We start from the raw sequence: 27,972 nt of genomic DNA on the forward strand, positions 1-27,972 counted from the left end.
ACATTTAACAAAAACAAATCCTTGCTTTTTAGAAACATGCCTGCTAAAGAAATGTAAAGGTGACTTCTAAGTAGTGAGGAGGGAATTTTTTTAAATGTGTTCTCTAACAGAAACAGCCAAATATTAGAGTGGTAAGAGCTTGGAGGTGAGACAGCTTAGTTTCCCATCCTGGATCACATTCACTCGGGGGGAGCAGTAACTAACCTTTCAGAGCTTCTGCTGCCTACTGGGACTAATAACAGTGCTTGTCTCACAGAACTATTCAGAAGATTAAGCTAATTAATACACATAAAATACTAAGAGTACCTCCCATCAGCAAAGGCCTGATGCATAATTAGCTTACGACTATAATACAAAACCAGCTTATGAAACATGGAATAAAAAACAAACCCACAATGCAAACGAGATTTTATTGAAGGAATTACTAAACAGTGAAGTATTAAAGGTATATTTTAATTAATCTAGGCAATTTTGAAATTAAATTATATATTAAGTCCTTGGAGAATTCATAGATTTAATAGCTGTATTAAGGAGTTCAATATTTTAATTTGAAGAACAAGGTACAATTCCACAATTGCTAAAATGCTTAATTCTTCAAGGAATCTTCTCTGCTGTAAAGACTTGAGAAGCTTGTCTCCTGGCCTTGAAAAGGAATTTCAAAAAACATTAATTGTCATCTAGAAGTCAATTAATTAGAACATTACCATCCTTACATTACCATCCTCATATAAAAAATAAAATCTGGAACTTTTTGAAAATAATGAAAATCTTAAAGGAAAATTATAGCCTCAAACACTTATAAAATTAGGAATAAACATCCTTAAAGTGAGCCATAAAGAAATTAAACAAAATTTCAGAAAAAGACAACAGGATTAAATTAAAAAAGGAAATTTCACTTTTTAATGGAATAATGAGCCAAGGTAAAGAATCCTGGCTCAAAGTCAGAGGGAAATAGATAAAATATAGAGGGATTGAGTGAGACAAGGCTATAAGCACAGAACCTTTAAGCAAATTAGTTGGGGCTGCTGATGTGGTGTAGAGGGTAAAGCTGCCGCCTACAGTGTCAGCATCCCATGCGGGCGCCGGATTGAGTCCCAGCTGCTCCATTTCTGATCCAGCTCTCTGCTATGGCCTGGGAAAGCGGTAGAAGATGGCCCAAATGGTTGGGCCCCTGTACCCCGTGGGAGACCGGGAAGAAGCTCCTGGCTTCAGATTGGCACAACTCCGGCCGTTGTGGCCCATTGGGGAGTGAACCAGTGGATGGAAGACATCTCTCTCTCTCTCTCTCTCCCTCTCTCTCAGCCTCTCCTTCTCTCTGTGTAATTCTTTCAAATAAATAAATAAATAAATCTTTTAAAAGAAAGGAAAATTAGCTGCCTCATTACAGTCTGAAAATCTCACTTCAGAGAAGTTTTTTAATGCTTGTGCTTTTTTTTTTTGCAACCTGAGTTGCAAATCAAGGCATGTTAAACTACGTTAAAACAAGGTAAGTTCAATCAAGTGGAAAGCCTAATGACAGCATAATGGAAAACTAAGAACGGGTCAGGTAGTTTAACCACGGCCAGTGGCCAGTCACAACAGGATTCAAAGCATGGGTGTAACACAGACTTGTATTTATCATTTAATTGAAGTACATTAGGATATAATGTTTAAAACAAGCCCCTTCACCAAAACAGGTCCTCCAACATCTAGAATAGGGTCTGGAATTGGTAGAAACTCAAAATTTATCTATGACAAAAATGTCTTATGGCAATTAAAAGACAACTGTCAGGATAAATTTTTTTTTCTTTGAAAACCAACCTCTCTCTCTCTTTAAAGATGTATTTATTTGAGCAGCAGAGTTACAGGGAGAGACCCAGAGATTTTCCGTCCATCAGTTCACTCCCCAGTGTCAGCAAAAGCTGGGGCTGGGTCAGGCCAAAACCAGGGGACAGGAACTTCCTCTGGGTCTCCCATGTGGGTGCAGGAGCCCAAGGACTCAGACCAAGCTCTGCTATTTTCCCAGGCACATTAGCAGGGAGCTGGATTGGAAGTGGAGCAACTGAGACTCAAACCAGCACCCACATGGGATTGTCGGCGCTGCAGGACATGGCTTCAACCCACTGAGCCACAGTGCCAGCTACAACCATTCTCTTTAAAAATTATTGTATTCAACATGGATGGAAATGGAGGTCATTATATAAAATGAAATAAGCCAACCATAGAATAATAAATGTCACATGATCTCACATGCGGAATCCAGAATATAGGTGATCTCATAGAAATTAAAAAATGTAATGGTATTGGGGATGGTATTGTGGTGCAGCAAGTTAAGCTGCCACTTGTGATGCTGGAATCCCACAATGGAGTGTCAGTTCCAGTCCCTGGGGCTCTACTTCTGATCCAGACCCCTGTCAAGGCTGCTGCAGCGGAAGAAGGCCCAAGTCATTGAGATGGAATTTCAGGCTCCAATCTTGGTTGTTGTGGTCATTTGGGGAGTGGACCAGAAAATGAAAGAGCTTTTTCTCACTCTGTCTCTCCCTCTTTCTCTGTCACTTTGTTTTTCAAATGAGTAAAAATAAATCTTTCTTTTATATATATATTTATATATATTATATATTTATATATATTATATATATATTATATATATATAATGGCAGTTACCAGAGGCTGGGGAGGGAAATGGGGAGATGAAGAATGGGGAAAGCTTAATTGAAGGTTACTAGGTTAGAGTTAAAAAGGAGTAAGTTCTGGGGTCATACTGTACAGTAGGGTGATTATACAGATAATGTACTGCATATTTCTATTTTAAAAAAACTATATCAGATTTTGATTATTTTCACTATAAAAACATTAAGTGCTTGAAAGATATATTTACCTGATTGAACATTGCACATGTATACATGCAATGAAACAACACATAGTATCCTATAAACATAATTTTTTAAAAGTCTATTATTCTTTTTTTTTTTTTTTTTTTTGACAGGCAGAGTGGACAGTGAGAGAGGGACAGAGAGAAAGGTCTTCCATTTGCCGTTGGTTCACCCTCCAATGGCCGCCGCGGTAGCGCGCTGCAGCCGGCGCACTGTGCTGTTCCGATGGCAGGAGCCAGGTGCTTATCCTGGTCTCCCATGGGGTGCAGGGCCCAAGAACTTGGGCCATCCTCCACTGCACTCCCTGGCCACAGCAGAGAGCTGGCCTGGAAGAGGGCAACTGGGACAGGATCGGTGCCCCGACCGGGACTAGAACCTGGTGTGCCGGCGCCGCAAGGCGGCGGATTAGCCTGTTGAGCCACGGCGCTGGCCTAAAAGTCTATTATTGAAAAAAAGTTACATGATTTTTAAAATCAGCTACTTTTAAAATATCAGAACTAATTGTAAGTCCACATAGGAAGAACACAACATTAGAAACAATTTTAAACATATATATTTTGGGATACTGTAAAACATCAAATTTGTTTTAGAATCCTATAATTAAACTGCAGTTATTGCTTAGTAGGAAATAAACATTTAATAAATGATCCATAAAACTAATATAAAATAAATGTAAAATTATTTTTCCTTATTTAAAGCTTTAAATTTCCATCTGATGACCTGAAAGTCAATTTGTACATTCATATTTACTGAATTCCTTCAATATATAAAGTACTATTTAAAGAACAGTATATATATATATATACACACACACACACACATATATATATATATATATATATGAAAGCAAACAAAAACCAGAAAAAAGAAAGTTTGAAGGAGATATGCAAAACTGGCAAGCTAAATTGAATTAGTAAGATGAATTATTTTTCATTTTTCAAAATGTAATATCTTTTCCACAGTAAATGTGAAATGGCTATTCAAGACCCCACATGTAATGCTGACATCCCAGATGGGAGTGCTGGTTTGAACAGTGGCTTCTCTGCTTCTGATATAGCTCTTTGAGAATGCATCTGAGAAGGCAGTGGAAGAAGGCCCGAGTACTCAGGCCCCTGCCACCTCATGGAAGATCCTGTTGGAGTACCAGGCTCTGGGCTTTGGCCTGGCCTAGCCTAGGCCTTTATGGCCATTATGTCATTATGGCCATTTGGACAGTGACCAAAGGATAGAAGATATCTCTCTCTCTTGCTGTATCACTTTCCCTCCCAACCCCCACCCACCCCCCCCAAAAAAGCAGCACAGCTACTGTCCATGATTCTAAAAAATACAAAAAACAGAACAGTATCAAATGCTTTTTTTTTTTTTTTTTGACAGGCAGAGTGGACAGTGAGAGAGAGAGAGACAGACAGAAAGGTCTTCCTTTGCCAATGGTTCACCCTCCAATGGCCACTGCAGCCGGCGCACCGTGCTGATCCAATGGCAGGAGCCAGGTGCTTCTCCTGGTCTCCCATGGGGTGCAGGGCCATCCTCCACTGCACTCCCAGGCCACAGCAGAGAGCTGGCCTGGAAGAGGGGCAACCGGGACAGAATCCGGCACCCCGACAGGGACTAGAACCCGGTGTGCCGGCGCCGCAGGCGGAGGATTAGCCTGTTGAGCCACGGCGCCGGCCAAATGCTTTTTGGGAGCATATTTTTGGGATTCTAATACCACCAGTGACTTAATTTCTGAAACCAGAAAGAAAACAATTAATTAAAACTTTTGGCTGGCGCCGCGGCTCAACATACTAATCCTCCACCTTGAGGCGCCGGCACACCAGGTTCTAGTCCCAGTCGGGGCGCCGGATTCTGTCCCGCTTGCCCCTCTTCCAGGCCAGCTCTCTGCTATGGCCCGGGAGTGCAGTGGAGGATGGCCCAAGTGCTTGGGCCCTGCACCCCATGGGAGACCAGGATAAGCACCTGGCTCCTGCCTTCGGATCAGCGCGGTGCGGTAAAGGAAGACCTTTCTCTCTGTCTCTCTCTCTCACTGTCCACCCTGTTAAAAAAAAAAAAAAAAAAACCTTTCACAGAGAATCCATGATAATATTTAAATATATCTACAATCTCAAAATTCATCTGTATCTTGGTGAGCAAGTATCTCTGTATTTTAAAATAATTTAAATGGACCACTAACTTTATCTGGCCAAATTAACAATAGGGTAAAAAAAATTTTGGGTACTTAAATCACTGTAAAGAAATTTTTTAATGTATCATAATTAAACTGAAAAGTCTCTTTCACAATGCTTGGCTTAGTATCTCAAGTTATAGACTGAAAAGACTATGTCTCAAAGAATTTTAGTCCTTTCCTCCATGATCCCACTACTTTTCACAATTGTTTTTGAGTCTTCTCTCTCTTCTCTTTAAATAAATAAACTTTTAGAAGTACTAAAAAAGGGCATTTTTTCCTTATTACATAGCCTGTGTTTTTTCTAGATTGGATGTGCTATCACATACCTTCGGTTCTTTGGTTAAAGATTTATTTATTTATTTGAAGGGCAGAATTACCGAGAGACAGAGACAGAGACAGAGACAGAGGCAGAGAGAGAGAGAGAGAGAGAGAGAGAGGTCTTCCACCTGCTGGCTCATTCCCCAAATGGCCACAATGGCTGGAGCTGAGCCAATCTGAAGCCAGGAGCCAGGAGCCTCCTCCAGGTCTCCCATGCTGGTGCAGGGGCCCAAGGATTTGGGTCATCTTGCACTACTTTCCCAGGCCATAGCAGAGCTGGATCAGAAGTAGAGCAACTGAGATTCAAACTGGCAGCCATATGGGATGCCAAACTTCAGGCGGCGGCTTTACCCGCCACGCCACAGCATCGGCCCCAACATACCTTCAATTCTTACCAAGTGGAGGTTTTTCAATTTCTAGAAGTCTTTTTTTAAATAATATAATAATATAATATTTTAATATTTAACTGGAAGGAACTGAGTCAAGAAGCAAATCTAATGTATATAAATGCTAGAAGTGTGTATACATGGTATGCCTAAAGGCATAAAGTAGAGCTTCAGGAATCATAAGAATCTCATTTTAATGAATAATAATTTAAACGTCAATATGAGTTAGGTCTCTCTGGATTAAGTTAGGATTTTACACCACACATGTTGCCAGTATTCATTACTCACCTGACATTAAGCTAAATATTATAAAATTGAACATCTTTATGAAGCTACATAAACTTATGGAAAACCACTGGGTACCATTTTAAATTTAAAGATGCCCATTCTAGAAATTAAATGACATAAAAACAAACATCTTTGCCAACATAATGAAAAAGAATGAGGTGTGAGGAGATACAAGGTGATAACATTGATTTCAATTAAAAATGTTAAGCTTTAGATTCAATACATGCAAGCTTCCCACATTTCAATACTTACAGCTTTCTCTTCTGGAGAAAGAGTGCCCTCTACTGCCACGATCTGGTATTGCTTATGTTTTAAATTTCCCACACATTTCCGAAGTTGCTTGAAACTGCTAGCTTCTATGTCTTGCTTTAATAGTTTCTGCATTTCTCGAGAAGGACATGCAGGATCAAATATTAGTAAACATAATGTACGGTTTTTTCTCTCTTCGATTCCAACAACTATACGACTGTGACCTATCAGGAAGTAACAGATCTAAGTCAGATCCATCTGTAACTAAACAACATATACACAGATGCACAACATACACTCACATTCTCTCTGTATACACAGTGTACGGCTATGTATTGTGTGTTTAGAATGAACATATACTGTGTCTCTTGGACATGTCTGTATCTGAGCTCTCTCCCAAGACACACAGAAGTAGTTCTATTTCTAAACTGCAGTTTACTTTTGTTCAATTTTAGTTTAGCTTCATTACAAAACATTCTGCTTCTCCTCTGCCACATATTTTACTTTTCCCTTTTCCATTCTCTTGATCCCTTTTCTATTCCCAATCCCTTATTTAAATTATTTCAAATGAAATGATTTGAAATTTACCTTAGAACAAAACTTTTAGGGCTCTAAAAGGTAAACAAAAGTAAAATTATGTATTCTAAAATACCAACAGGGAAGACTTAATCTCCTGTAGTTTTTCCTAAACAATGAAAAATCTTAAATATTTAGCTTCTCTTTACTCCTCTCAGTCCAAGTCATCCATATAACAAAATTTATCAAGTATCTATGTGCCAACCATGATTCCAGCCATAAGGTATACCAGCAAACACACACATGTGCCCACCTTCATGAGGTTCATATCCATCGAAAAAGTCACTCTTTAAACAACATAAATCAATGAAGGAAATGCCAGTAATGGGAGCTTGGAAACACAAGCTGCCTTTTTAAATAAGGCTTACTTAAGTGACATATGGGTAACAACCGAAGAAGATAAAGAATGAACCAAGAAGAATGAAGCAGACAAAGAAAAGAACAAGTGCCAAAGGCCATGAAGACGCCAGCACATCAGAATTCATTATCCAAGAATGCATTGTAATGACGAAGCATCTCAGAAAACCAGACTAATGTTCCAACCCTTCTTCTTTCTCTCCAGAAGAATTTTTTCTTTTTTAAAGATATATTTATTTAAGAGAGAGTTACTGAGAGAGAGGGAGAGAGACAAGGGGTGGGTGGAGAAAGAGTGTGTGTGTGTGTGTGTGTGTGTGAGTATTCCATCTGCTGTTTCACTCCCCAAATGGCCACAACGGCTGGGGTGGGGCAGGCTGAAGCCAGGGGCCAACATCATCTGAGTCTCTCATGTTGGTGGCAAGGTCTCAAGTCAGCTGCTTTCCCAGGCACATTAACAGGGAGCTGGATTGGAAGTAGAGCAGCTGGTAAAGAACTGATGCTCATATGGGATGCCAGCGTTGCGCTGGCTGCTGTTTAACCTGCTTCGCCACAATACCAGCCCCACTTATTAGAATATTAACCCATCCTAAAGCAGTAGATAACCTTTTTTTGTCTTACAAGTAACACTGTTAACTATGGTTTATACTAACCTTGGTGCTGAAGATAGATAGGAGGTTTACATGTACACACTACCTTTTGACTCCCTTCCCTCTCTGAAGAATAATAATTCAATATCCACTCAAATAAGCGAGGGTGTGTGCCTAAAGGACCAGTTGACTTGTGAAAATCAATAATACGGCACCTACAAAAAATGGATTATTTAGAGAATATTTTTAAAATATTTCAAATCATTGGAGGTGTCAAAATGAAATATTATTGTTTAGAATTAATTTTATCTAAACATTACTTTCCTATGAAGGAAAAAAGATTAAATCTAATTTCTTATCTGAAAAACTCATTTTTGTAGAAGATATTACTATTATTATTCACAATAGAGCTGATGACTGATGCAAAGTTACAAACATTTGCTGATGTAAAAAAAATTATGAATAGCATATGTGAACCACATTTGATTTTTTAAAAAGTCACCGAAACATAATCTGGGATACAGCTTTTTTTCTAAAGTCTACAACCCTGATGATCAGTTAGAAGCCGAGTTCTGATTTTAGTTTCTCAGTAGCCACTTATATATATCAAGAGTATCATTTCTCTCAAATGCCAATAACAAATAATAATTCTGGTAAATATCTTTCTCCTACTTGGCTGCAGACTAGGGTGATGTGAGGGAGGCACCATTGGAAAAACATGAATTTTTTAATCAGAGGCACTGTTTTTAAACCTCAGCAACTATAGTAAAAAGTCAGGTATAACTAAGCTACTTAATAGCACTGGGAACACTTGAAAGTACAACACAGAGATCCTGTCCTTGTCTCTGTTGGCAATAAAATCTCCATAACGACAAAATTATAATGACTGCTAACCTTATGCCCTATAGTTTTAACGCTGACAACTTGCAACTGATTACTGAGCTCCAGGTGCTCAAATGAACTTCTGGATAAACTGTTTAGAAGTAGAACAGGGTTTTTGGGTTAGCAGTTAGACTGCATGTTTAGATTTAGAATACTGAATAGTACCTTACAGAGTAAACCTCAGCGAGAGCAAAAGAAAAACATTAAATAGCTAGTAAATAAATTCAGGGAATATTAATGAAAACTTTTATAAAAGTATTCAATGCATCAAGAAAGCTGCTGGATGTATCAGGCATTTTAGAGGAAAACTTTCCTTAAGAATAATTTAGAGAGAATATTTAAGTCAAATAGTAAAAAGAAAAGGAAAGGCAATTAAGTTAAGGAAAATTTTAATAAGCTTTTCAGGAAGGGAGATAAAATGAGCAATGAGCAATATTCACACAATCATAATGTAAACTCTGACAGAAGCTGAGATGAAAAAATTAACTAGGATTGAGGGTGAGCAGATGGAAGATATAAAAAATACAATAGAAAACGTCTATTGGGGCGCTGGATTCTGTCCCGGTTGCTCCTCTTCCAGTCCAGCTTGCTGCTGTGGCCGGGGAGTGCAGTGGAGGATGGCCCAGGTCCTTGGGCCCTGAACCCGCATGGGAGACCAGGAGGAAGCACCTGGCTCCTGGATTCGGATCGGCATAGCTCCAGCTGTAGCAGCTCCATTGGGGGGTGAACCAATGGAAAAAGGAAGACCTTTCTCTCTGTCTCTCTCTCTCTCTCACTGTCTAACTCTGTCAAAAAAAAAAAAAAAAAAAGAAAAGAAAAGGTCTAAAATTGATAAACTAAAAAATTTTTGGCTATAAAGGCATATTATTTAAATACAGTGGGGGTGATTATTTGGCATAGCAGTTAAGATGCAGTTTGGGAAACCTGCATTTCACTGTAGATTATCCAGACACAAGTCTTGGTTCTGCTGCTACTGCTTTTTTTAAAGATGTATTTAAAAAAAAAAAAAAAAAGATGTATTTATAGGCAGCATGAGAGAGAGAGAGAGCAAGCGAGCTCCAATCCAGTTGTTCATTGCTCAAATGATACCAACAGTCAGGGCTGGGACAGACTGAAACCAGGAGCCGAGAACTACATTGATCTCCCATGTGGGTGGCAGGGGCCCAAGTACCTGACTGAGGTACTTGATGACTTATCTTCTGCTGCTTCCACTGTGATGTGGGATGCCAATGTTATAAGTAGTGTCTTAACCCACTGCACCACAACACCAGTCCTCTGGCTCTGCTTTTGATTCTAGCTTACAGCTAACGCATTCTCTGGGAGGCAGCAGGTGATGGTTCAAGTACTTGAGTCTCTGCCACCCACTTTAGAGACCTAGACTTAGTTTCCAGTTCCTGGCTTTGGCCTGGCCTGACTCTGGCTATTGTGGACATTTGGGGAATGAACCAGAAGATGAGAGGTCATTCTGCCTTTCAGATCAATAAAAATTAAAAACAATGGAGAAGATGGAAGTGACAGCTGCCTCCAAGGAACAAGGATTAAGAACAGAAACAAGCATGAGATAGGGATTAACATGCTGCAAGCTTCTTAATGCTACTTAACTTTATATTTTAACTATTTCTTTGATTAACAAAAAAAGTTCCCAGATATGGCAATAACATTTATTTGGGATTATAGGTACATACTTTACCCTAAGGGAGGTGAGGAGTGTATAAATTTCACATGCTCCAATCCAGGCTTTTGTTCCCTGTAACTTGTTGTTAAGTTGAGAAGCCCCCTGAGGATCAAAACCTTCCTTCCAGGCATCTTCAATCATGGACTGAATTTTGGGGATACAAGGAACTGACATACCTAAAATTATATAAGCAAACTTAATAAATGTTAAAGTAGTTAACATTATCATTTAGCAGTGTATCACACGCTATCCTGAACCTATGGCAGTTGAAGACAGTTACTGCTCACATATCTTCAATTATATCATCCTCTCTTCATCTAACCAGAATTTAGTTTTCTTACGTACAGACCCACCACAATACTTCGTTTAGACTATTCATTATGCTTTCTATGTATTAAATCATTCTGCATCAAATATATTCACCAGATGACAAGTTCTGAGTACTGTAACTTACGTACCTTTCAAGCAGTCATCGTAAGCATCATTTTGTAATAATGATGAAAGTAGCATTTGGAAATTTCTGTAACCACAACCCCAGCCTTTGTCGCCCAAAGATGAATGAAAGTGATCCACCATTGTAGAAAGCCACACATGCCTCACTTCTGTGGCAGCGTTCTGATAATATCTCTGAAGTGCTTCCATAATTCCTGAAGCAGAAAACAGATGTTGAAGATTTAGAAAGATTTATCATCTTTATATGACTGTCTTACACATTTCTGTTATCGTAATCTTGTCAGCTCCATCTTCTTATCTTCTTACCGTTACAACATTTTCCCATGTATTTGCTTGTCATTACAATCCGGGTTTCCTAACACTAGTGTACTACTCATCACGTGGAACAGAAATGGTCTTCATCTTTTTCTTCTCATTATCTCTGCCATCTGTGCAACTACTGAATGAATGTTCCTCCTGCCTCTTCACTGTCATATAAACACTGCTGTTGATCACTCAGTCCTAATTAATTTGATCTCATTCAAAAAAACATCAATAGCTCCCTATTACCCATAGAATGGTTTTCTTCTGTGGTGTGTGAAGCACACATCAAGTTATTTTCAAACTTACTTATATTTCATACTATTCTTCTGGTCATGGTTTGAAGGCTGTGGTGTAACTACACATACTGAACATGATTTCACTTACGGAATTCTAATTCAATCTCAGCATTTGCTAAGTACTTTTTATGTATCTATTGCTACAGTAAATGTTGAGGATAAAAAGATGAATATAATAATATCCCTTGAAATCTCAAACACCTAGAATATTGTGTTATAATATGAATAAACTAGGTATTAGGATAATATCTAGTTGCTATCTTTTCAGTATATTCTTGTGTTTCAAAATCTTATAGGGTCAAGAATCACGGAGCTGGTGCTGTGGCATAGCAAGTAAAGTCACCGCCTGCTGTGTTGGCATCCCATATGGAAGCCGGTTCAAGTCCTGGCTGTGCCACTTCAGATCCAGCTCTCTGCTAGGGCCTGGGAAAGCAGTGGAAGATGGCCTGAGTCCGTGGGCCCCTGCACCCGTGACAGGGAACCTGGAGAAAATTCCTCCTCCTGGCTTTGGCTCAGCGCAGCTCCAGCTTTTGCAGTTATCTAGGGAGAGAACCAGCAGATGGAAGACCTGTGTCTCTCTCGTTCTGCCTCTGCTCTAACTGCCTTTCAAATAAATCTTTAAAAAAAAAAAAAAGAATCAAATGCTAATGTCTTCACAAACTTGTTTTCTGACTAAGACACTTTTTATGACTATTTTTCTAAACACTCAATAAATTAATATTTTGTGTAGCCTAGGTAATATTCACATTCTGCCACGGCAGAATATTCTAGTTCCTTGTGCATACTTTACATACCCTACAAACTCTGGGAAGTTCATCGGCAAGGATGTCTTTAGGATATGCGTTTTCATAGCATATGGAGCCAAAGATAATCACTAAATGCTTTCCACCTGAATGATGGGTAGCTTACAGAGAAACGGGCTTTCACTTTTACCAAGGTAAAGGTCAATAAATCAAAACAATCAAGCCAATAGTTGCAGTTGTGCCTACCAGCATTTCCAAAGAAGACTCATGTTCATGGAAAAAAACAATTGAAATGGTTTATAACTTGAGAACTTGTTATTGTAGCATGGAATGTGTGCTCCAGGAAATCAGAGAAAAAAATATAAATATGAATTTCAGTATCATACACTTTGATCAAGAGATCAAGATTTCAGGCAGATATTTAAGAGTAGGGGGGCAGAAAAATAGCGAATAAAGTAACATATATTCTAGTACACTTTGACGTACTTACTACATATAAGACAGGATATCTCATTGTGTAAGTAACACTGTCTCAGCAACCATAACATCATATAACTGCTTTATTTCCTTACAATTAAGTGTCTTTATTCCTTAGCACCCAAATCTCTTGGTTATTTTCCAAGATGAAATTATTTGTTTCTTAAATTAGATACTATTAAATTTATAACAAAACTGCAGTATATAAGTAAATTAAAAACTCACTTTAAATAAAAAAGTCATTTCAACTTTTATAAAGTTATCAAAGGAGGCTCATGTGGCGGCACTACACATAAAGCTGCCACCTGAGATGCCAGTTCATGTCCTGGTTGCTCCACTTCCAATCCAGGCCCCTGCTAATGGCCTGGGAAAAGCAGCAGAAAATGGCTCAAGTGTTTGAGCCCCTGCCACCCATACAGGAGACCCAGTTGAAGTTCCTGGCTCCTGGCTTTGGCCCAGTCCACTGCTGGCTGTTGCTGCCATCTGGCAAGTGAAACAGCAGATGGAAGATTGACCTTTCTCTCTAATTTTGACGTTCAAAATAAATCTCTTTTTAAAATTCTCAAAAACAAAAATCCTTGCCACTAAATCACTTGTAAATTCAAGCAGCTTATAAAAAGGACATGGCAGTACAAATTATTTTTAAAGCTATATTTAAGCTATAGATAAATGTCTATGTCCTATAACTAAAATAGATGCACAAAATGAAATTAAAAGATGGGCTAACTTAAATACAAAGAAAGTTGTAATATTTTCTTCCTGTACCCTGATGAATCATTATTATATATCCACTGGAATGTCCTATGCCATAAACAGATCTTTTGAAAATGAAGATCCCTGAAGAAGTATAAAGATACCCTTAAAAAATAGACCCACAAATATACAAAAATATGTAATATGTGGTACTACAATAAGTGGGGAAAATACAGACTTAATAAATGGTATTGAGAGAAGCATAACAAATATTTATAATAAATATTGTTACAAATAAGGGGAAAAATCAGATCCCTACCTTCTCTCTGCCCTTCCACCTCCAAGCAATACATACACTTTCTCAAATAAATTCTAGGTGGACTAAAGATCAAAATATAAAATTCAAAAATATAAATATTTAAAGAAAATATACAGGAATATATTTATATATTTATGGTCTTTGTTTCTTTTCTCTCACTGTCACTCTGCCTTTTAAATAAACATAAAAAATCTTTAAAAATGTTCAGGGACTAGCGCTGTGGTGTAGCAGGTTAAGCAACCGCCTGCAGTGCTGGCATCCCATATGGGCACAGGTTCGAGTCTGGCTGTTCCACTTCTGATCCAGCTCTCTGTTATGGTCTGGGAAAGCAGTGGAAGATGGCCCAAGTCCTTGGGCCCCTGCACCCACATGGGAGATATGGAAGAACCACCTGGCTCCTGGCTTCAGATCAGCGGAGCTCTGGCTATTGAGTCAGTCGATGGAAGACCTCTATCTCTCTCTCTCTCTGCCTCTCTGTAACTCTGCCTTTCCATAAATCTTAAAAAAATTTTTTTCAGAGTATTAAGACATGTATGAGATTGACTTAAAATTCCAATACAGATGGTCCCTGACTTAAAATGGCTGACTTACAATTTTTCTACTTTATGGTGGTGCAAAAGTGATAAAAGCTCAGCAGAAACCGCATTTCAAGTTTTGGGTTTTGATTTTTCTCCTGGGCTAGCCATATATATAGGGTGATAACGTCATGCAGGTGCTATGAACTATATTCATAGGTAGCCATGTCACCACAAGAATAAACAATAACTACTCTACAATGGACCATTTGCTAAATTATGATATTCAGGTATATTAAACACATTTCCAACTTAGAATATTTTCAATTTATCATATGTTTATCAGGTTGTAACTTCATAAATTGAAAATCATCTGTAATTTTACCTGTTTCTTTTACTTTCATTTAATGTCATTCTTGGACATTTAAAATTCTCTATTCCAAGACCTGATACTGTGACATAGTGGGTTAAGCTGCTTGCAATGCCAGCATCCCATATTAGTGCTGGATCAAGTCCTGGCTGTTTCACTTCCAATCCAGGTCCCTGTTAGTGCTCCTGGGAAAGTGGCAAAAGATGGCCTGAATGCTTTTCCTCTGCCACTCACATGGGAGACATGGATGGAGTTCTAAGCTCCTGGCCTTTATCTGGCCCAGTCCCAACTGTTGTGATCATTTGGGGAGTGAACCAGCAAATGGAATATCTGTTTCTCTCCTTGTGTCTTTTCCTCTCTTTCTCTGCAACTCTGCCTTTCAAATAAATAAATAATTTTTTTAAAAAAAGTCTATATTCACTAGTCTCATATTATTTTTCTTCCCATTTGACCACACTGATCCAGAACAAGGTAAGCATCTAATAAAAACTTGGGAGTGAGGGAGGGAACAAGGGTATGGTGGAAAGTATCAGTAGCCTCTTAAAAACTATATATAAGAAATACAAAAAAAGTTATTGCAAAAATTAAAGGAAAAAAAGGGGAGAATTTTTATCTATGAAATATGTTCTCTTTATATTAAAAATTTAAAAAGAAAAAGGTTCACTTTCAAATGTTAATACTAAATGTAAGTAAATTATTTTCAAGTGAATTATTTACTGTAAAAAAAAGTATTTGAACGGCCGGCGCTGCAGCTCAACAGGCTAATCCTCCGCCTAGCGGTGCCGGCACACCGGGTTCTAGTCCCGGTCAGGGTGCCGGATTCTGTCCCAGTTACCCCTCTTCCAGTCCAGCTCTCTGCTATGGCCCGGGAGTGCAGTGGAGGATGGCCCAAGTGCTTGGGCCCTGCACCCCATGGGAGACCAGGAGAAGCACCTGGCTCCTGCCTTTGGATCAGCGCTGTGCGCCTGCTGCAGCGCGCTACCACGGCGGCCATTGGAGGGTGAACCAACAGCAAAAGGAAGACCTTTCTCTCTGTCTCTCTCTCTCACTGTCCACTCCGCCTGTCCAAAAAAAAAAAAAAAAAAGTATTTGAACATGTTTACATGTATCACCTAAAACCATATAAAGCATGAGCTTTGAAAAAGGCAAAATTCAAATGATTCTGATCATCACTACAGAAATATATGGAGTTTTAAATTATTTGGATGTTTCAGTACTCACCACAAGTTTTTGTTTTTCCATCATCAACACCAACAGCCAATGATTCCATCATATCAGCTTTTCTCCTATGAAATTCAGATGGATGTATCCTTCCCCTGTTTACTTCTATCTCCATATTTCGTAGTTGCTGTTCTTTGTATCCCCCAGAATTATCTAAACCATACTGTTTCTATTGAATATAAAAAGAAATGATAAATCTTAATGTAACTTTAATTCAAACAGGATAGAAATTTACTAGTTTTATTTATTTGGAAAGGTAGGTTGAAATATCATGGTTCACAAGTCAACATAAATACTTTTATGAAAATAAAATCTCCCACAAACACAATACAAATCTCTGACTTAATTAACAAGGGCTTCTCTAAACAACCACTGTGGCCCAGATACTTGCTTTCCTTATAGCAGAGAGAGAAGAGGATCCTATTTTGCTACTAAAGGTGTTATGGAAGCAGAGAAGTTTTGAACATATTTTTTGGACAGGCAGAGTTAGACAGTGAGAGAAAGAGAGACAGAGAGAAAGGTCTTCCTTTTTTCCGTTGGTTCACCCCCCAAGTGGCCGCTATGGCCAGCGTGTTGCACCGATCCGAAGCCAGGAGCTAGGTGCTTCCTCCTGGTCTCCCATGCAGGTGCAGGGCCCAAGGCCCTGGGCCATCCTCCACTGGACTCCCAGGCCACAGCAGAGAGCTGGACTGGAAGAGGAGCAACTGGGACAGAACCGGTGCCCCAACTGACACTAGAACCCGCTGTGCTGGCGCCGCAGGCGGAGGATTAGCCTAGTGAGCCACGGTGCTAGCCATATTGCTAATTTTTAAAGGAAACTTGTCAGTCCTGATTGCTTGGTTCAACTAGTCTACAAAGGCCTACTCCATCCATAATTCATTCATTCAGTCATGCTGCACAGTAAATAAACAATACTATTCTGGACTGAGAATCTCAACTAATATATATAAAATATTCTCTAAAAAAAACTTTCCAAGGGGCTGACACTGTGGCGTAGAAGGTTAAGCCTCTGCTTGTGGGAAAATGTTTTGTAAGTAAATAAATCACTAGTGAGAAAAAAAATCCTAAAGTATATTTTTCAAAGCACATTTCTAAGGAACAATAACCATATGTGAGATGTCTGGGAAAAAAAGACAGACAAATTAAATGGGACAATTACATGTATAATCCGTGTTAATATATTAAAGGTTTCTGAAGTCATGAAGTACACAAACCTGTTTATCTGAACACTTTCACACCTATTGAATCATAAGCCCTTTTACTTATACATAAGGTTTTCAAAAAGTTCGTAGAAGACGCATATTATGAAAACCTATACAGAGATGTCAAATACTTCTTGAACCAAGAGAAATCTTTTCATTTTTTCATAAACTTTTTCAAGCACTTTCATATGCTACCCCAGTAATACACAGAAAAACATTTAAAAGCTTTATTGGAAGGGGCAAGCCACGTGGTGCAGCAGGTTAAACCACTGCTTGCTTGCCATGCTGGCATCCCATATCAGTGCTGGTCTGAGTCCCAGGAACTCCGGTCCCACTCAAGCTCCCTGCTAACGCACCTGGGAAGGCAGTAGAGGATGGCCTACGGACTTGGGCCCTTGTCGCCAACATACAAGACCTGGATGGAGTTCTGGGCTCCTCATTTCATACTGAACTAGCTCCATCCCCACCCACTGTGGTCATTTGGGGAGGAACCAGCAGAGAGATCTTTTTCTCTCTCACTCTGTCTCTCCTCTCTATTATTCTGCCTTTCATATAAAGAAATAAATCTTAAAACTAAAAACTATGGGAATGACTAGCAGAGATGACTCTATAAAGCTCAAATTATGACTGAAAAAAGAGAAACATTTATAAAAAATTTAAATATATCAAAAATATAATAGATGCTATCAGTTTAGTCCTACAGTTAACTATCATGCACCTGGGATAAATGAAGTCTCAAATATTATCAAGAAGGATTTTCCATTCAAAATTGTTCTTTTTAAATACCTGAAACTGGAATCTATAAGGAATTTGATTCAGTAGATATTAATTCTAAGCACACATTCCACTTCTAAGAACTGAACAAGTATAAAAACTTAAAAATTCTCACTCTGTTTCCTAATTTGCCTCAACTTGCAAAGGTTTGAATCCAAGATTCACCAATTAATAGCTGCTGTCTCTGAGCAAATAAATTACCTGGCTATTCTGTGTCTCCATTTCTTCATCTTGACAGCAAATAGGATGGGCATAAGGCTAAATAATTTCTCTGTGGATCTGTTGTGGAGATTTCAAGATATCATATGATGTGATTACCCCTTATCTGACCAGAATGAAAACTTAGAAATGGTGACTGTTATAGGGGAATTGTGGCACAGTGGGTTAAGCTGCTGCTTGCAATGTGGACATCTCACATTGGAGTCCCAGTTTCAACTGCTCCACTACTGATCCAGCTTCCTGCTAATGTGCTGGGATAACAGTGGAAGATGGCCCAAATACTTGGTCCACCCACCTACATGGATAGAGTCGTGGTTCCTAGCTTTAGCCTGGCCCAAAGCTGCTGTTACAGGCATTTTGGGGATTGAACCAGCGGATGGAACATCTCTCTATCTCCCTTCCTCTCTGTATTGCCTTGCTTTTCAATCAATCCTTAAAAAAAAAAACAAAAACATAAAATATTTTAATAACAATGACAAAAATAGGATGAACTCTTGAAAGCATATTTGTAAAATCAGAACTCTACCAGATTAAATTGTTATTAATCTTTGTACCTGTAGCTTCTGAAATTCTTCCACTTCTTGTCTTGATTCTTCAGATCTTCTCCTTCTGTCTTCTTCTTGTTGAAGTTGGTGAGCCAATTGTAAATCATTGGAACACTGGACTCTGTCCATGCCTAACAGATTTTTTGAAGTTTATATTAAAAAAATTGCTGTAAAACCAGAGCTTACCTATCAGTTACTACATCTTTTTAAAACAGCAATTTCTAATCTTTGCTATTCAATCAGGACTGTGAATTCTAACCTTTGCTGTTTAATAATGACTATGATGTCATGGAACCACTGAGTGCAAATCTAGCAGAACTTAAAACAGCCTGTGTTAGGAAATAAGATCTATTTAAATCATAACTAATATTCATTAAGTGTTTAAGCAGTGATAAGCTTTTTTTCATTAATTATCTCATTCATCTCAACAGACAACATTATGAAGTAGGTATTATTATCCAATTAGGAAACCAGAATTTAAAGAGTTAAGTAACAATTTTCATTGATGCTTCTTTAACACTAGTTAGATTGATTTTTCAAAGAAATATTGGAGGAGGGCCAAAGAGTAATAAAGAGCATAATAATAAACAGTTGCATAGTACGGGTGTTAGGTAGTAATTACAGCTTGCTCCTAGACAAGTGATACAACTTTGATACATGCTGCCCTAAGTCCTCTCTCCCAGTGTTCTCCATAGGCTTCAATCAGTGGCTTCTGCTTAGTACGTTTTCTCCTTGGCCCCCCAACCTCATGATGTAATTATGAATTGAATACGAATATGCTTGCTTTCCTTTCACAGTGCTCAGTAATTGCTGCATCTTCCTATTTGGTCCTCCTTGCATCCTGGGGGATGTGCAATTCTAAACTGATTTTTTTCTTAATCAACCCTGATCCCACCTACAGTGACTTACTCAGATCACATTTTTGTCTCATTACCCTCTACAGGCTTACAGAATAATAGATGCACCCATACAAAACCTATCACAAATTGAATTAGATTACCAGAATTCAGCTCCAATAGGGTTATTCTTCTACAGTAATTTCTTTGCAATTTTGTCAAAAGACAGCACACCAGCTGCAGTAGTAAGCAAAGAACAACCACAGGACTATTCCATTTTTGTTCCAGAAATTCTTATTTTAGGATTAGCCTAAATGAGCAGGTAATGCTGTCCAGGGAAGTCACTGATACTGGTACTATGATACTCAATATTGAGTACCTACATTACTAGAAGTTATCTATCTACCTTAAGAACCTGAAATAGGGGAGAACACAATTGGTTTCTCTTAGGGTCCACTTTATATTTTCTTTCAGTTGAGTTGTAAAACCCATATAGGATTGTTCTACTTTCAAGGCACTATAATGATTATCTAACGCCATTAAAAAAGATAGGGCGCTGTGGCTCAATGGGATAATCCTCTGCCTGTGGCACCTGCATCCCATGGGCACCAATTTTAGTTTTAGCTGCTCCTCTTCCAATCCAGTTCTCTGCCATGGCCTGGGAAAGCAGTAGAAGATGGCACAGATGCTTGGGCCCCTGCTTCCATGTGGTAAACCCAGAAGAAGCTCTTGGCTCTTGGCTTTGGATTGGCTCAGCTCCAGCCATTGTGGCCATTTGGGGAGTGAACCAGCATATGGAAGACCTTTCTCTCTTCTCTCCTTCGCACTGCCTAATGCTACCTCTAAAATAAATAAATAAAATCTTTTAAAAAAATAGGAGACAGAGTTTTTACAGGGTTATTATAAAGTCAACATGTAATTTCAGAAGCTAAGGCAAGCAGCTGGAAGAGGACTGAAAAACTTTAGGACATATTTTAAATTATCAGTGCCACATGGCAGCTTCCTAGTTCAATGATTTTTGCTGATCAGTGGTACAGTATGTTCAGATACTTCTAGCTGCTGAAGGAATGGCCTCAACTTATAAATAAAATACTTCTTGTATTGCATAACACTAAAAAATCATTTTCTTCAACATGTACACCCTCCAAATATTGGTGCTCTGGAACAAAACTCAAGACGCATAGCCCAGTTTGGATGTCAGTCACCATAATTCACCCTTTACTTTTCTGTAGAACAACTAAAGCAAAGGGTACAAGACAAGAAGTCTGTAAAGGGACAGATTTATTTTCAAATATGAAGATTTCTGTCTGTAACTAATCTAGAAATTATGGAGGTCTTAGGAAGTAGAAATTAAATGAAGACTTTATATGTTTAAACATATAATCATACCTTGTTGAAAACTGCTTTCTTCTAAATGCAAGTCAACATGCTCCTGCAGAATACGGTAATCTGTACAGATGAGCCCACACATAGGACAGTCGTAGAGTGGTCGATCACATTCTGTATGAGACACACAATTGAACTGATTTTATTTTGAAATTCTTAGATTTTTCACCCCATGCCAAAAACTAACACCTACTAACTTTATTATAGAAATAAAAGCTCTTTATAGTTGACTTTAAAAACTTGACAAACTGGTTCTAACAAACAAAAATTTAAAAAATGAGAGGGTCTAATTGATAATGAAAATGAAGAGGGGATAGCACTATGGTATAGAGGGTTAATGCCCTGGTTTGCAGTGTGGCATCCCATGCAGGTGCCAGTTCAAGCCCGGACTGCTCCACTTCCAATCCAGCTCCTAGCTGATGTGCCTGGGAGAGCAGCAGAGGATGGCCCAGATTCTTGTGCAACTGCACCCACATGGGAGACCCAGAGGAAGTTCCTGACTCCTCGCTTTGGATCAGCTCTGCTCCATCCATTGTGGCCATCTGGGGAGTGAACCAGTGGATGGAAGACCTCTCTCTCTGTCTCTACCTTTCTCTGTAACTCTTTCAAATAAATAAATCTTAAAAAAAAAAAAAAAGCATAAGGAAATAACATAGAATGTGTTAATTTAAAAAAGAAAACAAAGAAAGAGGGAAGCACTGTCCTAGCTTACATTTTATAAAATTATAGTTCTAAAGTGTTGTACTGAGGAAACAATAGTCAAGTACACAAATAAAACAGAATTAAAAAAACAAAAATTAATGGCCAGCACTGTGGCATAGTAGGTTAAGCCTCTGCCAGTGGCGCCAGCATCCCATACGGGTGCTGGTTCATGTTCAGCTTCTCCTCTTCCAATCCAGCTCTCTGCCATGGCCTGGGAAAGCAGTGGAAGATGGCCCAAGTCCTTGGGCCCCTGCACCCACATGGGAGATCCAGAGGAAGCTCCTGGCTCCTGGTTTCAAATCAGTCCAGTTTCTGCTATTGTGGCCATTCTGGGAGTAGACCAGTGGTGGAAGACTTCTCTGTCTCTCCCTCCCTTTGTCTATAACTCTGCTTCTCAAATAAATACATAAATCTTAAAAAAAAAAAAAAAAAAGAATTTAACCCACAGACATAAAACTTAAAATACAGAAAAATTACAATGAGTCAGTGGTAAATCTGGTTTCCACACAGAACAAAATTAAAAATTAGATCCCAAATTTACACAATACACACAATACCTACATACACAAAAGATCCAGATGGTTAAAGCAGACCAGAGGATGCAAGTCAAGGGAGTGCCCGTTTCCCATCTCTAATCTTCAGTGGCCTGAACTACAAGTCTATAGTCACAGGCATGTTCTGTAGTAGTTTTTCCAAGGTAGACAATGCCCATGAGGAAAATTATATTCTCACTTTAAAACTTTCTTTCCCTTTTGTCTGAAAGGGAGGTTTTTTCTACTTACTGTATACTTCGCTGATGGCGAAGTGAATCTAGCTATGAGATTATTATTTGAGTTCTTATTTTGGCTATGCTATTGCAGAAAAATGTTAGCCATCTCTTTTATAAGGTCTAAAGATTAAATTGTGCATCCTACAGATTCCTTCATAATAGAATTAGTTTCCTACCTTGAAGAGAATAGAGAAATGGACGAACAAGTTGGGCTTAGAATAGAGAAATGAGGGAGCAAGTCCTAGATCGCTTGCTGACAATAGCAATATCACATGAATACTTAGCAAACTGTTTCAACCATTAGATAACAGCTTAAGAAAACATTTACCAGAAGGTCCAATGCCTTCTATTAATTTTAAGAATCATGTATTTGAAAACACCTCTTAAATATCTAACATGGTGTAGTTTGTTTAACCAGTAAACTTAAGCACAACCATATAAAATGTTTTTAGTTTCTCTCTACCAACAAGTTTAAAACATATGATACACAGATTCAGGTCACACAAATTAAAATGTATCTTTGATTGATTTTAGCAGCTTAAATTTATGGACAATCTTATCTATAAGCCATTTAAAATAAAACTCTTAATAAAATTTCCCCATGTGGACATACAATATGTACACACATATAACATAGCATAGTAGACCAATATAGCCATTTTAATAATAGCTTTTAAAATCTTTAACTCTTTTTGTAGATTGCCAATTGATTTGAATTGCTTTTTCTTTTTAGTAACCTCAGTTAACCATACTTTCTCTCAGTTGGTACTGTTAATACATTATTGGCTTCATCTGTTTACAGAGCCATCCCAAAGTACTGAATACAATAAAAGTGGCTGGAAAAAGTCCATAGGAACCTATAGGAGGACAGCTAAACACAGAACCAACAACGCTTTAGTTTTATGAGCAGCAGATCATATATAACTGTGGATGACAAAAGACTTTAAAAGGAGGAAAAGAAAGCTCGGCATCAGAAGCAATGGGTGGCAGGCCTATTAATGGCTGATCTGTACAGTGATCTGCCCTCAAGGAGACCCAACAGGCCAGTCCACTGCAGTGGCTTTCAATGTGGTAATCCTGGGCTTCAGCAGAAATCAGCTTGTGAAGAGCCCTGGCAGCTCTGCCAAGAGTTGGATCACTGGAAATGGACCTGCCCTGGAGTCAAAGGATGCCCAGGTCAGAGCCACAGATCTTATTGGCTCTAAGCTGAAAAGCCCTTCACTCAGCCCAACTTCCAAAGTGACCACTGCAGCTGAGGGGATGGTCAAGTAGGGTCAGCAACATTACAGACAGAACTGTAAATTTCTTGTTAGAGATGCCCCCTGCCTTTACCTGGCCAGCTCTCCTCCCAGGCCAGCCAAGTAATGAAAGTCAACAGAGTGCCTTCCCCTAGGAGGTTCACACCTCCCTTAGGATATACCCCATGTGAAGAGATAGATAGGTCTGGGCCTCTGAATTTACAAGGCCTAAAGCCCACCAGATTATTATCAAGCCCCTTCTATCAGGTTCTATTTGCCTCTCAATCAGAAAACTTAATTGTAGCTTAGACAGCACCTTTCTTAGCTCCTCTAATAATGACTCTGTCCTTTGTTCTAGGCCCTGTCTAGTGCACTTGGGCCTCATTCCTTTGTAATCATAACCTCTACTCTACCACCAATGGCTCTACTCCCAACATGTGAGTACTGATGGTCCTCTTCCCCACTTAATGCTGTATAATTGTTCAAACCTGGTAAATGCCACTCTTAGGATCATTGGTTACTATCCTCACTCTGTCTTTTATGACCTTGTCTAAATATGATCAGAGTCGGCGAACTTGGAAGGCTTCCATAGCCTTGGCAACTCATGACGACAGCCTAGGGTGGTTACTGGCGCCATAAACTAGAGTGTCAATTTGTTGGGTCAACAACAGGAGCCACTGTGCACTTGCTCCTCAGGTGGGATCTCTGTCCTTAATGTGCTGTACATTGTGATTTAATGCTGTAACTAGTACTCAAACAGTATGTTTCACTTTGTGTTTCTATGTGGGTGCAAACTGTTGAAATCTTTATACTAAATTGATCTTCTGTATATAAAGAGAAAAAAAAAAAAAAAAAAGATCCAGATGGTGTCAAAAAAGAACAGAAAGCAGTTAACTTCATAAGAGAAAATATATGAGTATCTTTATGACCTCAGGGTAAAAAGACACTTTTTTAGATAATGCATAGAAGAAAACTTCAAAGAATATTTAAATCCCATAGAAATTTAAAAGATAAGCAATAAGCCTATGGCATACAGTTGAATTCAAGTATTAGAACTGAAAATGAATTTAAAAAGCAATTGAAAGTGAAAACTCAATAGCAAATGGGACAAAAATATAAAGGCAATTGGAAAAGTAGACAAAAAATTAATATGTACTTTTCAACAAAGGAAATTAAAATCACTGTAAAAGAAATTAATTTATCAGGGAAATGCACTTCAAGAAATACCTAGACATGAACTTTATATATTTTACAAAAGCTAAGTCAAAATGGATTTTAGATCTAAGTGTAAAACCCATAACTATAAAATTTTTAGGAGTTTTGAGTTTTTAGATACAAAGCAAAAGTATGAAACGTGAAAGTGGACATTATCAAGTTATACTTCATTAAAATTAAAAACTCCAGCTCTGTAAAAAGACAGAGAAATGGACAAGCCACAGACTGGGTTTAAATATTTGGAATATATGTATAGGATAAAATACTTGTATCAAAAATATAAAGGAACTCTTAAAGCTCAACAATAAGGAAAAAACATGAGATCTGAATGTGAACTCATGAACAATAGATCCTCAAAATACATGAGACAAAACCTGACAGAGCTAGAAGGAAAAATCAGAGAAATTCACAATTGTGGATTTCAACAACCCATTCTCAAAAACTGATACAACTGTTAGATAGTACTACACAAGAAATAACCAAAGATAGAGATACTCTGAGTACAAACACAATCTAACTGACACATATAGAATTCTCCACCTAATGATGCATAGTATTCTTTTAAGGTAGCCATGCAACATGTACGTTCTTGAGCCATAAAATAAGCCTCAACAAATTTTTAAAAGCTGATATTACATCATATCTGATCATAATAGAGTCAAATTAGAATTCAACAACACAAAGTTGGAGTCCACAACAGTCCAAATGCTGCTGGGTTGTTTGAAATAAAAGACTACTTGCTGGAAACTAGACACAGAGGTTCTTAAACTACTCTCAGTATAGCTGAAACATTGTATATCTTTTCATTTATACATTGAACTTTTATGTTGCAATAATGCAAATGAACAATATTATTATACACATAAACTGAATTCAAAAACACATTTGTAGTAATCTGATTCACAAAGCAACTTTCAGGAAACCACATATTAAACAGACTAATGTTACTTATAATTTATAACAAAATGAATACTTTACCTTCTAAGGGAGTATCCAAAAGATCAGCATGGTTGGTTTTCACATGAGTTTCCATATCTTGACTATGATCCTCTATTTTTCCACAGAATGGACATTCAGGAAGACTATATGTGGTTTCATAAATTGATCCTTTTATTTCTGTTATGCGAGGCTGTTTTTCTCTACCTTTCATGAATTTTCTTGACTCAGTTAAGTTCTCTGAATACAAGTCATGTTTTAAGGCACCATCCTCAGGCAGGTTTTGAGCTGATTTTTTTGGATGATTAGATGCACAAGCTGAATGACTTGAATTAACTTCTATTCTACCCTGCAAGGTGTTGTCCTTCTTGTTATCTGAACTTCTATAAGGTACTGTATTTATTCTCTCAAAGTTTCTTTCTTGTGTGCTATGTTCAAAATGAGCAGTTTCAATATGAAAGCACATTTCATCATAATTCACACCAGACAACTTGCAGAATGGACATATAACTTCATTTTCCATGTGAACAATCAGGAGATGAGTCTTCATGTCTGGCTCCGAGCTTACTGTTTCACCACAAATATCACAAGAAAGCATGGTATGACAGCTAGCTGGAAAAGAAAACATTTTTAAGTTTCACAGTAAGAGTTGAAGGAAAAGGTAATTCATAAAATGATTTGGGACAATAATTTCACATTTAGTGCTGGATTACTTTGATGATAAAATTTTCTTTGTATTTATTGTTGCTTAAACATTCATATTTATTTATAAATTTTCACTACATTTCAGCTTTAACTTTCAAGAAAACAAAGGCAATAATAAAAAAATAATAATTCTAAAAATAAAGTATTTTAAAATATGTTCCAGGGGCTGGTGCTGTGGCACAGTGGGTGAAACCGCTGCCTGCAGTGCCGGCATCAAATATAGGTACTAGTTCGAGTCCTGGCTGCTCCGCTTCTAATCTAGCTCTCTGCTATGGCCTGGGAAAGCAGTTGAAGATGGCCCAAGTCTTTGGGACCCTGCACCGCACGGGAGACCATGAAGAAGCTCCTGGCTCCTGGCTTCAGATCAGCACAGTTCTGGGCGTTGCGGCCAATTGGAAGTGAACCATGGAAAACCTCTCTCACGTGTGCTCTCTGCCTCTTCTCTCTCTTTGTAACTCTTTAAAATAAATAAATAAATCTTAAAAAATATGTTCCATGTAAGATGTCAGATAAGAGAAAACAAAGAGAAGAATCCTATTTAACTACTAATGTATCTAAATACAGAACTTTTGAAGTTAATTATAATGGGGAGGGAAAATAAACACATCTTAATAGCAGGTACCATTTAGGCAGCTTTAGATATATGTAACTATCCTAAGTACTGTTATTATCATTCTACACATACGGGAATTTTGTCTCAGTTCTCCACAGCCAGAAAACAGTGGGAGCAAAAATGTTACACAGTCACATTCCACAGCTGTATCTCAACCAAAAAGAGAAAAGTTGAGGGGGTAAAGTGGAAGAGCGCTTCGTCCACAGGTGCAAGAACAGTTTTAAAATTTCAGGTTTCATGACTCTAGGTAAGACATTTCATCTCACAGAGGTTCGGGTGGTAAAATGAGCTGAACTGGATCAGTAGACACTCTTGGATTACATGGACTAATAAAGAACTGGCTACTGCATCAAGGTGATGACAATTTTTAAAAAGCAATCACCTCCACCACCTTCCCACTAAAGACTATTTATAAACAATCAAAATATTAGTCTAAGAGCAGTGGTCCCTTCATTTAACAGATTTAGCTTTACAGTACCTCCCCCACGCGGTCCTCACCTTTCTCATTTTTCTGCCAAGTGAAAACAGCCTTTGATTTTAGAAGGAAGTCCCCCCTAAGCAGCCCCCGCCCCAACTCCCACCCCCACCCCAGGGAGACGAACATCACACTCTGGGTTTCATCGAGTCCGGCGGTCGGGGTGAGCTCAGATACAGGGTGCACCTGGACTTGCCCTCAGAAGTGAGTGAGCCACACACGAAGGCCACGGCAGTTGTAGGGCTCGGTATGTGGAAAACGCAGTAAGGGCGGGAATGTCCGAGTCTGAGTAAAGTTCCAGACCAACGTCCGGAGCGAGGACACGAAAGCAGCCCAGGCTGGGGGAGTGAGGGCTGGCATTGCCAGTTCTTACCCGCCCAGAGATCGGCAGCTGAAACCCCACGCACCCCGCTGCTTCCTCTTCGAGCCCGCGGCTACAGCAGCAGGGTCCCGCCGGCAGAAGAGAGCGTGTGCGGCGTCCGATACCTCTCCTGTATTGAAAGCCTAAGCTCAAGCCTTCCCGGAGCCCAGAGATTCACAATTAACTAGAAAAGAATGAACAGCTCCAAGAAACCTTAATCCCCAGTTCCGCGTTCAAAACAGCACTTCCTCGGTCTGCAGGAAGGGAGGGAA

At 38.7% G+C, this 27,972-nt stretch overlaps 1 protein-coding gene across 3 annotated transcripts; it reads right to left on the reverse strand.

The window, feature by feature from the left end:
* Positions 1-393: 393 nt before the first annotated feature.
* ZUP1 (zinc finger containing ubiquitin peptidase 1) lies at positions 394-27,962 on the reverse strand. Of its 3 annotated transcripts, none has more exons than XM_062186661.1 (10): positions 27,747-27,962; positions 25,589-26,158; positions 20,690-20,800; positions 18,474-18,595; positions 15,725-15,893; positions 10,793-10,981; positions 10,345-10,510; positions 7,841-7,992; positions 6,261-6,481; positions 394-642 (listed from the first exon to the last, which is right to left on the reverse strand). In XM_062186661.1, the coding sequence occupies exons 2-10, from the start codon at positions 26,142-26,144 to the stop codon at positions 595-597; spliced, it is 1,734 nt and encodes a 577-aa protein (XP_062042645.1). In that variant the 5' UTR covers positions 26,145-26,158; positions 27,747-27,962; the 3' UTR covers positions 394-594. The 3 variants fall into 3 exon arrangements, with proteins under 3 accessions (XP_062042645.1, XP_062042646.1, XP_062042644.1); XM_062186662.1 differs by having other exon boundaries at positions 6,261-6,394; positions 27,713-27,962; XM_062186660.1 differs by having other exon boundaries at positions 27,713-27,962.
* Between the last annotated feature and the right edge of the window lie 10 nt (positions 27,963-27,972).

This window comes from Lepus europaeus, chromosome 3, assembly GCF_033115175.1.
Source record: "Lepus europaeus isolate LE1 chromosome 3, mLepTim1.pri, whole genome shotgun sequence".
NCBI lineage: Eukaryota > Metazoa > Chordata > Mammalia > Lagomorpha > Leporidae > Lepus > Lepus europaeus.

Coding starts and splice junctions, on each gene's coding strand:
- ZUP1 (XM_062186661.1), bottom strand. CDS start 26,144: ATGCTTTCTTGTGATATTTGTGGTGAAACAGTAAGCTCGGAGCCAGAC. Junction 20,801..25,588: donor TTTGGATACTCCCTTAGAAG/GTAAAGTATTCA, acceptor TGTCTCATACAG/AATGTGATCGACCACTCTAC. Junction 10,982..15,724: donor TGGAAAAACAAAAACTTGTG/GTGAGTACTGAA, acceptor TTTCTGCTTCAG/GAATTATGGAAGCACTTCAG.